General features: G+C 38.6%; 2 protein-coding genes across 5 annotated transcripts; both read left to right on the top strand.

Moving 5' to 3' along the window:
• Positions 1 to 1,986: 1,986 nt before the first annotated feature.
• On the top strand, positions 1,987 to 5,369 carry LOC126873605 (uncharacterized). Its single transcript, XM_050634639.1, has 2 exons — positions 1,987 to 3,549; positions 5,034 to 5,369. The coding sequence occupies exons 1-2, from the start codon at positions 2,616 to 2,618 to the stop codon at positions 5,363 to 5,365; spliced, it is 1,266 nt and encodes a 421-aa protein (XP_050490596.1). The 5' UTR covers positions 1,987 to 2,615; the 3' UTR covers positions 5,366 to 5,369.
• Positions 5,370 to 6,087: 718 nt separating this feature from the next.
• Positions 6,088 to 9,824, top strand: LOC126873603 (uncharacterized). Of its 4 annotated transcripts, none has more exons than XM_050634637.1 (5): positions 6,088 to 6,233; positions 6,908 to 7,143; positions 7,317 to 7,557; positions 8,026 to 8,369; positions 8,793 to 9,824. In XM_050634637.1, exons 1-5 carry the CDS (start codon positions 6,106 to 6,108, stop codon positions 9,101 to 9,103), a joined length of 1,260 nt encoding a protein of 419 aa, XP_050490594.1. In that variant the 5' UTR covers positions 6,088 to 6,105; the 3' UTR covers positions 9,104 to 9,824. The 4 variants fall into 4 exon arrangements, with proteins under 4 accessions (XP_050490594.1, XP_050490593.1, XP_050490595.1 ...); XM_050634636.1 differs by having other exon boundaries at positions 6,833 to 7,143; XM_050634638.1 differs by having other exon boundaries at positions 6,095 to 6,237; positions 6,798 to 7,143.
• Positions 9,825 to 11,949: the final 2,125 nt, after the last annotated feature.

Genomic DNA, 11,949 nt, shown 5'->3' with positions numbered 1-11,949 from the left:
ACGACGCAATTACGCGCGGATCTATTATTCGGTTTCTAAAATATGCAAGACACGGCCGAAGTAAATTTCGGATTTATCGCTCAATCTCAACTTCATAATGGCTCCGTGGAACTTTTCGTGGGGGCTGAACTCTTCGTCCATTAAAACGAGATTTATTATTTCGTTTGTAAAAAGCGTAACTTAAAAATCCTTAAATTGTTACGATATTGGCTAAATTATTGAAAAATTACAGAATATTTCGTGTCATGCTTAAGCTTGCAATTAATATGGCGAATAATTTTCTTATATTTTATGCAACGAAAACCAGCCAATTTCAATGCTAATAGAACGTTACAATTTAACTATTACAGTAACCAATAATGCACTATCACTATATTAGTAATATTCTGCTTCTATAAATAGAATATTTAAAATAATATCCCATATTCGTAATTTTTTAATATTGTAATGTATCGTAATATTTATATTCATATATATGCCGAAATAAATAAATACCGAAAAATTGTACACTGAATGAAATTTTCTATAAAAGTAATGGTAATTAAAAATGACCATCCAGAAAACTTTTCGATTCCTTTGTCTGTCGTCGCCCACGTGATAGTTACTATTGTTAGGATTTCCTATATAATTGAATACTTAATTACACATGTGTGCTAATTATCAAACTATAATCTGACGTATCAGTAATTATGACATATTTGGCAACGAGGTAAAACGGAGGTAATAAAATAATGACGGAGAAGAGAAAAGTCAAGACGACATAAAACATTATCGTAATTAAGCTCTTGCTCTTGAACTTGAGCTCCTTAGAGGTTTTCCGAGGCACTGAAATTCCCGCATACCCGTCAACGTCTAATGAGGGGATTGCGGATGAAGATTCAGGCTGGAAAGGAGCAATTAGGAAAACCGTGTTTGCTCTAGCTCTTGAAGGATCTGCGCACAATAGCAACTTGATGATTTTCGATTATTCGCGAATAATATAACGACATTCTCAAATACAAATTTGATAGTAAAAATCTTTTGTTCGTTATTATATAGATCGTACAGTTTACAAAAACACGTTTTATAACAACGTAACGAACTACGTATTTAGCTACGTGTTTCTGTCGAGTAAAAATGAAAACGATGGAAACTTTCAGCGGAGAAATGATTTTTCAACCTAAGGTGACAAAATTTTTATAGAATTCGTTATTTATATTCACAGTTTTAAAATCACAACGTTCACTTTTCTATCCCCTTGATTGAAAAATGAAAGAGAAAGAAACGAAAGACAGAAAAAATATAAATTTCGCGTTGCCATACAACAAAGCCGCCTAACTAAAATCATCCTCACCGAAATCAACCGAGTGAATCCTTCAGCATCGTCGACTATCTCAATCCTGCTCGTTGGAGGCAAGAAAGATCACCGGGACAAAATTAAACGACCTCATCATCATTAGAACGCGACCACCTAATTACCGGGAACGTCTTAGACGCGGTGACATCGTCGACGAGCACAGACAATCGAGCTACCGAGTGGAAGACGCGAGACAGCCTCTCATCCCTACAAAACCACCCTCCTCACCATCCTGTACCCAGTTGTGTCTGTGTGACGACCAAGTCAGAGAGGATGAGACGGATCTCTGTACACGGGGGTGAAAGCTTATTAATGGGGGATGGTCGAGGGGGGGGGGGGGGGGTAAAAGGCCTAGAACAGCAGCTAGAGGAAGAACGAGTGTACACGGGCCTTGAAAGCTGCTGCTCGAGCTTCTGCTGCTCGTGGCTGGATTGTTTGAGGTGGAGGGTGGAAAAAAAGTAACAGACTCCCGGCAAATAACCCCCACAATGTTCCCTGTAGGCGTGGTCTGGCTGTATGGTGATGGCAGCGTTCGGCCAATCAGAATTCCCCGAACAACCCCGCCGTAGGCTAGCCTGGTCGAATGAAAAAATATTGACCGTGGCGAGGGGGTATTCTGCGGTCCATTTGGGGGTTGCGGAGGTGAAACACAACGTCGGACTGATTGCCAGGAAAGTGGCGAACGGGGTGCAGGGGAGTTGGATACCGCCGGGTGAATACCCCCCTCGTCACGTACGGGATCATTAGCCGGATATCCTTAGTCCTGCTCGCCAACCCTCTCTGATAGCGGTGATCCTCGTGCCTGACATCATTATCCTGGGACGCCGTTCAGCGCCAGCGCGGTGAGACCATCCTTCGAGGCCATCCCTCGTATCGTTCCAGTTCGGTTCCTCGTGTTTTGCCCTTCTCTCCCGTGTGTTTGCCGATACCGTGTTTCGCCACCTAACTCGTATAGTCGGAATCGTTTGCACTGTGATGTTGGTGCGGCAAACACGGTTCTACGATCGAGTTGCATCTTCGTGACGTGATACTTCGACGACGTGGACGTGGTGACGGAAAAATTGTTCGGAAACTGCGGGACCGAGGTAGATTAAAAATCTGGCATTAGCTTTTAGAAACATGGACGATTCGTGGTATGGTTCGCCGTAATATCTGTGTCAAAGAAAGATATTGTTTGACATCAAAGTAATTGGACTTGGAAGATTGATTTGTTGATTTGTTGGATTTCGAGTTTTGAGGTTGAAAAGTGAGTTTGCAAATAGGAATACTTTGGACGAGTATGGAGCCGAACGATCCGTCGGCAAGATTGACCGTCGAGGATTTGTCCGACTGCAGGAGCGAGAGCAGTCACTCGGAGAGCCAATTGAGAGCCTTCCAAGACTACGAACGCATCAAGGAACTGAACTTATCTGTGGACAAGTCAAAGGAAGATCCTGCGATTGAACCTAAAGACTTTCATCTAGGTTTGGAACCTGGTAGAACCTCTATTCGTTCGTCCTTCGACGAATTTGAAAATAGTAGCAGGAACCTTCCACTATCATTGAACAAAGGCAAGGATTTTGGTTATATTACCGGTAGTTTAAACGAGATGGCCTATCCCTTGGACAGATCTAGTGAAAATGACGAGTCTCTGGAAACGGCTAACCTGTGCAGGACCAAGAATCCGACGGCCAAGGATTTGTTGTTCAATCTTCGCGAGAACAGGCACAAAAATGCTCACGCAACGTTGTCTCTCGATAGGTACGGCAAGGATTTGAATTTTGCTGTGTCAGAGAAGGATATCAAGGACTTTGGATTGCTCAAGAATTACAGTCTGGATCGGATGAAGGAGTTTAATCTGTCGTTGGATAGGATGAGGGATAGTCACATTGGGAATTTTGCTCTGGAGAGACTTCGAGGGGGAGCTGGATTGCTGGAAAATCCACCGATATTAGAGCATAATGAGTTGAAAAGTATGCAGATGCAACCGAGGAACCAGGATTTGGAAGCTATCGCGTTGGAACGTATGAGAAGATCGCACTTGTTGGGAGCCGATCTCTCGGCACAAAATTTGTCCACGCAGATACCACATCCGCATTCTATCACACAGATGCAGCACTCGCAGCAGCAACAGCAACAACAGGCTAAGTCGTTTACTATCGACGCGATTCTTGGTTTGAGGAATAATCCCAGGGAGAAACGAAGTCAGCAGCAACAGTACAGAAAGCATCAAGGTGTTTGAAATGACGTTTTTGATGGTTTTTTTAGATTGTTGCATGTTGCATGAATTTCATGACGGGAGAATCGTAGGAATTTTAAGTGAAATTATTGAATGAATTCCAGTCATTCGAAATTTGATTCTTCTATGCTCCTGATCTTTTTAAAGTTTTGAAATACAGAGATTTTCATTGAGTCGTGAAGCTCCAAATCTGATAGTTGAATTTGGTCATTTTAGACAGTACAATAATCCGAATTTGTAGAGTGTAGAGTTGTAGTTTTAGATTCATCATAAAAATAAATCGTACATTATTTAATAATATATTAAAATTAATTGTCAAGGATATTGTCACACTACAACGCGTTTACTATATTTGTTATTTGTTTATATACTTAGAAATACAATTATTAACTATTTTTTAGCGCAGGTATATTATGAAAATTAATTAAAATAATCAGAACTAAAGAATGATTCAATTATGTATGCAAATCTTCGGCAGATTATTATTAAAACAGCTCCTTGTAAATTAGTTCTATCAAACTTCAGGTGTATTTTCGCTAAAAACAAATGCAAATAGCGTGACGATAGCTGTGGTGAAAATCTTGCTGTCAATCGTGCTCATGATCTGCAAAATTCTCGTTAACCTGAGAAAGAATCGAGGAATATCACAAATTTTGATAATAGCATCTCGGAACCTTTCCCATCGTATTACTAGGAAAATATCATCGTATTTTAAAAAGTATCTGTTTATCATATTGACAAATAGTATAAAATTCTCGGTAGTTAATAGATATTTAGCAATTATTATTCCATCATCCATCTTCCATCATCAAATATATATTTTTTCAATTTGACATTCTAATTTAAAATTAAATCAATAGATACAGATTACAAATTACCAATACTAATAAATTTTATAACAAGCTTGAATTCGCCTATGGCATAGATGACAGATATTATAAAATATACATAGATTATCGTACAAGGAAAGTTTCATTGCATGAATACTTACATAATTACAATACTACATTTCTTTATGGTTAGAATATCACGAATACTAAACATAATCAGTGGCACAAAGTACAATATTTGAAAACAAACTATCCAAATTCGCATCCTTCTATTAATTACAAAGAATCCTAAACTAAAAGATTTTAAAAATTCCAAAGCAAAACTTGCAATTCTCTGTTTTAAAATGTCCATAAAATTGCAGCTCCCGAATGTGTTAAAGAAAATAACATAAATTCAATTGCTAAAATTGAATTCAATCACCTCAGTTTCTAAATATAACGCGTATCGCTCTCCACATAAAAAAAAATTGAATCATCGGCCAGAAAAATATCACGAAGAAATTTTACCACCCTGAGTTGTGCTAATCTCAAAGAAGCGATCAGTCTATAAATATCACGCACCTGGCAATCGAAGAAAAGAAACAGAATTTTTAAAAAATCATATATTCAGAAGGAATTACTTTTCTCTACATAAAAAATCGAACCGTAGGTCAGGAAGGCGGGACGAAGAACGGCGGTTCAAGCTCGTGCTCCGGCGGCGGCGGCAAGCTAAAGAGGGTGCGTACGATCTTCACTGCGGAACAGCTGGAACGGTTGGAGGGAGAATTTGCGCGACAACAGTACATGGTCGGGCCGGAGAGGTTGTACCTGGCGCACGCACTCAGGCTGACCGAGGCCCAGGTGAAGGTGTGGTTCCAAAACCGACGCATCAAGTGGAGGAAACATCATCACGAGCAACAGAGCCAAAGGGTGCACGAGTTCCAACGGTCGCTGAACTCTTCGCTGGAACACGAGGACAGTAACGAGACCGACAAATGGTGAAAAGAGACCGCGTTCCTCGATCGAGAAGCACCACTTCGTTTCTTCGTTTCCCCCCTGCTTCTTCCGTTTTCCGATCTTAGAAATATTCGACTGCTCGCGTTCGAGGAGGGCTTGATCGACGGCCAAGGACGATTCTCTCGCGGCTTCGACGCGCTTTGACCATTTTTCAAAAGGATTCTACCGAATACGTTCGATCGTATTTCCAAATAAGTGTTCCTTCGTTTCCAACTCCTTCGGATGAGTCTCTGATTCTTGCGAAGACTTTGAGGTCGATCCTTTTGAGGTTAGATTGATTTCGTGTGGAACATGAAGAGAAAGGTTGCAGCAACGTAGAACGTTGATAGTCTCGTGGAGGAAGTTGTAGATCTTGAGGATATTAAACTGGAAATCAGATTCGTGCGGTTTTGAACGAAGGTTTAGCAAAGATAAACTCAATGTTACGATTGATGTAATCGGAGGAGGAAACGATTCGTTTACTTTTGAATATTGAGATCTTGGATGGATTTTCAATGAAGATTTTGAAGGATTCGTGAGCCTTGTTGGAAAGGAAGATAGGATTGATTGATTCATTTTATTGTTCGATCTTTGGTGTTGTATCGACACCATTACGCCATGAGGAAATAAAAGACACAATTTTTTAAACGAAATATGTAAATTATCGTCTAATAAGTGTAGAAGTGAAAGGATTACTGTTCCACGATTCTTTCCCGGACGCTGTGGACGAACGACGAAATTTAACGATGAAACAAGTAGAAAATTACAAGTCAAAATGCATCCATTCGCATCTTGGCACGAGGGATCTCCCTGATTCGTGTTGGAGGCATACGCAGAAGAGGAGTCAGTCTTTTCCGATTAGTAAAATCAGCAAGTGAGTATTTGAACGTCTAATCAATTTTTCTTTGAGATTTCTAGGAAAATTTGGAAATGTAATTCTTCTAAGCCCCATCTTTAAAATTACACGTATTATTTAATAGAATACTACTAGTTTATAAAGAATATAAAAAATAGGGGAAATAAAAAAAGCATTGTAATTAAATAGTTAATAAAAATAAAACGTATCATTTATATAAATGATTTATGCAAGATTTCTATGGTTTATGATATTCTTATGGTTTATATACTCTATGAATAACATATTCATTCAACGAATTTCAAAGATTTCGCCTAACTCTAGGATACTATAATATTATAAAACTGCATTTCCCCTTTATTTTTATTTTAGCTATTCTAAAATTCCAATCTTAACTCATTTAAACTTGAGTTTTATATTAATAAAGTGATGTCTTCTCTAATCTTTCGCTTAGTTTTCATGGTTATAGTACAACAATATTCCATATTATATAGGATTAATGAAATTGTGTGTAGGTGTACTATTACACAGGGTCAAAGAATTCTATTCCTAAAACGATTTAAACATAACTTTCGCCAGAAGCTAGGAAAACACTTTCTCATGGGAATCTTCTTAAGGAATCCGGAATCGACCACGAACTACTATTCCTCGTCGACTTCTTACAAGCCACAGAAGAGTCACGTATGTTCCAGTCTGACGTACCCGAAGAACACGTCGGTTCACAGTACCGACGCACCGCATATCCGGACTCATTCTAAACCCAACCGAGATAAGCATTCCTCGAGTTATTCCTCGAAATTTTCATCGAAGGGGAAGACCCATTATGACGATGAGCTGGGAGATATCGATAAATTGAAATTTACCGACGAAGGATTAGGAAATCTTATAGAAGACCATATAGTAGAAGACGTTGAAGAGGAACTTACAGGTTTATTTTATTTGAGTTTCAAATTCTTTAAGTTAAATTATATTTCTGTGTATTTGTAATCCGATACAAATAACATACTATAATTTTCGTGATGCTATGAAATACAACATATGGGAAGAGAGAGAGAGGGAAAGAGAGAGAGAGTTTATAAAACTTGGAATTTTTCGTGGCAGAGGACGATCGCGAAGTGCCAGCTGAATTCTTGGACAAGGATTACGAGGAACAAGAAGCGGACGATGAAATAGACGACGAATCTGACGGGTCACCGCAGACTCATAGATCTCCGAGAGGAGGTAAAACAGAGGCATTGCTGAGACAACAGCGATGGGGAAACGTAGAGCAGCAGCCAGATACGCGAAAACTTCGTTACCAGCAACATGTGGCTATGATACACAATCATCCTTCATCCCCCAGGTAAGATCGGAAATTCTTTGAAAATGTTTCAATCTTAAGGAGGTTGACACTTCCGTGTTATTTTACTTACTAATTTGGTAGCCTTTGATTCTTACAATCATCGTCTGTTTTTATCATTTTACATTACTTCCATAAACACACTTTGAAGTTTTAGTTGAAAACATCGTCTTCACACTATTCGAATAAATTTAGTACGTTTTTGAAGTATGATACCAGATTTTAGAAGCATATTACATTGTTCATAAATTATATTTATATACACACAATTTAAATCCTGCACACATAACGATAAAATCAGACATTTTTCTAACAATAAATTCAAACCAATGGAAGAAGAATATCACTGTTAAGAATGAAACCATAGTGTTGAAATTATTTGATGAACGGGACTCGTTTCATTTATGAAGCAAGTTAAAGATCTTCGATTCGAAATGGAAGATCGTTATTTTGAAACGTAGTTCCGATTAGGTACTACCGCAACGTGGCTGAGCACGAAGTACCCGAGCCCTTATCAGAAGAAGACTTCGTCCGAACGTCGCTGAAAAGTCCGCCGAGACGGCAACCTGCGAACTATCGCCAATGGTCGTCATCGAGAAACGAACCTGATCGATACGACGACACGACGACGTTGATCCATACGACTCGACGAGCCCGTACTAAACCGGATGTGGATCGGCTGATAGAGTCGGAGTTGAACAGAACGAAAAGGTGCAATCGTTGTGGTAACCTGTCGAGCAAAAAGAACGAACCGCCTCTGAAGAATAGCTGTAGATTCGACGATTGTGCGAATATTCCTATCAAGGGACCAATCGGTAAGATTCTGTATTTAACTCTGCTTTTTGATATTGTATCGTTATACTTTGGAATTTTGGGCATTGTATTTTGTATTTCATTATACCGTGTCATGGAATACATGGATCATACTGACAGTTTTTGCGCATTTATACGAAATTTTAAAGTGAAAAATTGCACGGGAAAATATTTAACAGGTGAAATATTTTTCTGTAGAATCTGTACTTCTCAAATAATATTTTCAAAAATATGAATTTGCATAAAAATATACTGTCTAGTATATGCATAAATGAAACAATGTAAGATTTTGATTCTAATTAAACTTTGTAGTACTTACGTTAATGAACAGACATAGTAAATTATAAAATAGAAACGATAAAATACTCGTCTCAAGCAAGCCACAATTTCTTAACCGATTACCATTTCTTCTTTCAAATGTTCAGGCGACGAGTCCGAGAACCACGAGCAAACATTCTGCGGCCGCTGCAACGTGAGGTACAACTCCAAGGATCCCTGCGGTGCCACTGACATCCCGTCGCCCTTATACACCATGAAATCGCGCAGATCCCGCGAAGTAAAATCCCCAACTATCTACGAGGTGCCAGAGCAAAGCCAGGACAAGCTCTCGACCGACTATCCGCGATCCTTATCGAGATACCAAAGAAAACTTACGGACGCGTACACGGAAAAATTGAAACGGTCGTTGCACACTTCTCACGGTACTGCGCGTACATCTTTTCGACACGTCGAATAAAATCGTTTTTTTGACTCCTCGGGAGATCAAAGAAGAAGAACAACGAACCGAGAAGATTGTATAAGCGTTGGACTCGAGAAAAAAATATCGAATCGAATCTTGTGAAAAGAATTTAATCATTGAAGCAATCCCACGAACATTCTAGTAACATTTCAGGATCGAAAATCCTTTCCCTCGTTTCCATGCGATTCTCGCGACTATTTTCGTATAAGGAATTCGTCCTTGTATCGCTGTTTAAGGATGTGTGTGTCGAACAAGGTAGAAACAAAGTCCATTTCGTTGCAACTCATCAACGTGAGAGACTCGATCCACGAGAGCAACGGAAAGGCCATCGTAGAGCAAAGAATAAAAAAAAAAAAAGAAAAAAAAAGAAAAGAATCGCTCCTATTCGATCGTTTCCCTTCTACTGGTTGTGTAATATATATTTTTGTAACTGTCCTCTCGGGTCTTGTAGATGTTACACTGTACGTATTGTCCGAGGCTAACGTTAGTTGCACGATGTACATACGCATTAGGTGAAATCGATTAGATTTTAAACGTGACCGTCAAAAAAAGAAATCTTTTGCTTCACGTCTTCGGTGTTCGATGATCTTCTAAATGGTAATATCACCGTTCCCCTCGGCACGAAATCGACTGTATATACAAGACACCCACGATTTCGATTACGATTTCTGTGTACACATGTACGCGTACATGTTCGCAAGAAGAATAAATCCTCGAATCTGTGCACCGAGCCCAGTCTACTTTATCTCGTCCTCATATTATTCCTTATTGTTGCGATTGATTTTTGAAATATTATTAGATGAGAAAGTTGTTTGACAGAAGAGGCAAGATGGTAGAAGGAACCGGAGGAAAATGATATTCCGTACCTCCTAGATTGATTTTTAAGACTTTCCTAGGGAGAAGAATAATTTGGTGAAAGTGGAAGCACGTTGGGAAGAGTTGGAGAGAAAGGTAATGGATGAATAATGATTCTGCAACATGGAAGTATCCCGCAGTGTATTCCAATTTCATTTCCAAGTTTCTTTCGAAAATAACAAATTTTGAAAATTAAATATATAACATTTATATTTCTTAAGGAAAATTCAAGGATTGGAACACGCAAGGTTGATTTGCAGAACAACAATATTTAAAAACTATTTCTTACAAAAGGTTCGAAAATTAAATAGGAAAATCTGTTGTTTTATGAAACATAATTCACGTTTCTTCCAAAATTAGTGAAATTCAATACAAAATAATAAAATAGATCAATACAAAAAATTAATCAAAATTTAAGAAATACGATTTAAAAGTCAAAAACAATAAAATACAGAGAAGAATCCTAGAAAAATCTGGAAACATCACAAGAACAAATTTTTGAGAAACTATAATTAAGATTCAACATGCAAAGCAATACAAAATATAATCCAAACAAAAAATCCATAAAATTATTCATGAAATTTCAAAGGTTAAAATTTTAATATGTACTCTTAGAACCAAAAATAAACCGGAAACAGACTGGTTTCTCGGTTCAGAACGGGTAGAAGAACAAACCCCGGAGGAACTTTCTCCGAATCGTCTTTTTCCGTGCAGCAATTGGTACTAATTAATTAGCGGCGTGTCTTACGTTCTTTCCGTAATTTTATTCGCGAAGGTACGAGCGGGGTGCAGCTTTTTGTCGAACCACAAAGGCGGCTGCTTTCGCCTGAGCTTTTGTTTAAATATTAATAACGCGGGGAAACTCTGTCGCTCTCTGACCGCGGGCGGAAGGCCGTGCTTTGTTCAATTAAACTTAATATCTTTATTATATCGGAGCGTCGAAAGCGGATATTATTTATTGCGGCGAAAGTCGGGAAAACGGGTCGCCGTGGGATGAGGAAGCCAGCTTTCCCTTCGAAACCGGGGTTCTGTTGTTTTTCGTTCCGGCGGAAATTGGTGGGGAATTAAATCTTGTATATAGTTTCAGATTTATATAAGGGTTTAGAAGAAGCATACAATCGCTGTATTGCCATGTTCATTTAACTACGCTGTTATCCTAGAATTTCTATATCTCAATCTCGCTCTCAACAGTTGTTATTAACGAATCAATATATATTATATTTTCCATTCGTATAATGTTTTATATTTATTCTAATATTTTTTATGTAAGGAGGACTGTAGTATATTTGGATTCATTTCAATCATTTGGATTTCAACTATGTGAATTTTTTATCATATCTAGGAATAGGTACATTATTTGAACTGTGGTTAGTCTAAAGTAGTATACAAAATTTTTAAAAACATTCGTTTCTAGCTTTATAATTAATTACTATGTATATAGACATCACATGCAATCTTATATTCGTCTACCTTTGTTTTAATCTAATTCCGAAAGAACTTTTCGATATCAGTATAATTGCTGAAAAAAAGACTACGAAAAATTGCTGAAGTAAGATTTTCTCTCTCTGCCTCTGCTGATTCTAAATTCCACGGAGCCAAGTAGCGTAAGCAAATCGAACGTCAGCCAACGTGAAACGGGCAGAAAATTGTAATCGTCGCGAGATATCCGCGCGTCCATCCGGCAACGAAATTCCATGATGGAAAAATCTGACGCGGATGACGTCGGTAACTAATATTCGCTCGTTACGTGCAGCCCTTTTGTCGACGTGATAAATTAGCCGTCGACCCATGTCAAAGGGCCACAAAGAAAGCAAACCTTCGATGGAGAATCATACGAACTTCGCTATCAAGCTGGAAGCATCAGTGATATCGATCGGGAATGAAAGATGCCCCACTGTCTAATCTGTTTGTCAAATCGGCCTCCGTTCGATGCAACGTTTGCCTCCATTAGACAATAATCGCGTTAATAGAGTCGTGACTAACGTTAA

Source organism: Bombus huntii, chromosome 15 (genome assembly GCF_024542735.1).
Source record: "Bombus huntii isolate Logan2020A chromosome 15, iyBomHunt1.1, whole genome shotgun sequence".
Classification (NCBI taxonomy): domain Eukaryota; kingdom Metazoa; phylum Arthropoda; class Insecta; order Hymenoptera; family Apidae; genus Bombus; species Bombus huntii.
This window is presented reverse-complemented; position numbering and strand designations above follow the sequence as displayed.

Coding starts and splice junctions, on each gene's coding strand:
- LOC126873603 (XM_050634635.1), top strand. CDS start 6,645: ATGTCTTCTCTAATCTTTCGCTTAGTTTTCATGGTTATAGTACAACAA. Junction 7,144..7,316: donor CGTTGAAGAGGAACTTACAG/GTTTATTTTATT, acceptor TTTTCGTGGCAG/AGGACGATCGCGAAGTGCCA. Junction 8,370..8,792: donor TCCTATCAAGGGACCAATCG/GTAAGATTCTGT, acceptor TCAAATGTTCAG/GCGACGAGTCCGAGAACCAC.
- LOC126873605 (XM_050634639.1), top strand. CDS start 2,616: ATGGAGCCGAACGATCCGTCGGCAAGATTGACCGTCGAGGATTTGTCC. Junction 3,550..5,033: donor ACAGTACAGAAAGCATCAAG/GTGTTTGAAATG, acceptor ATCGAACCGTAG/GTCAGGAAGGCGGGACGAAG.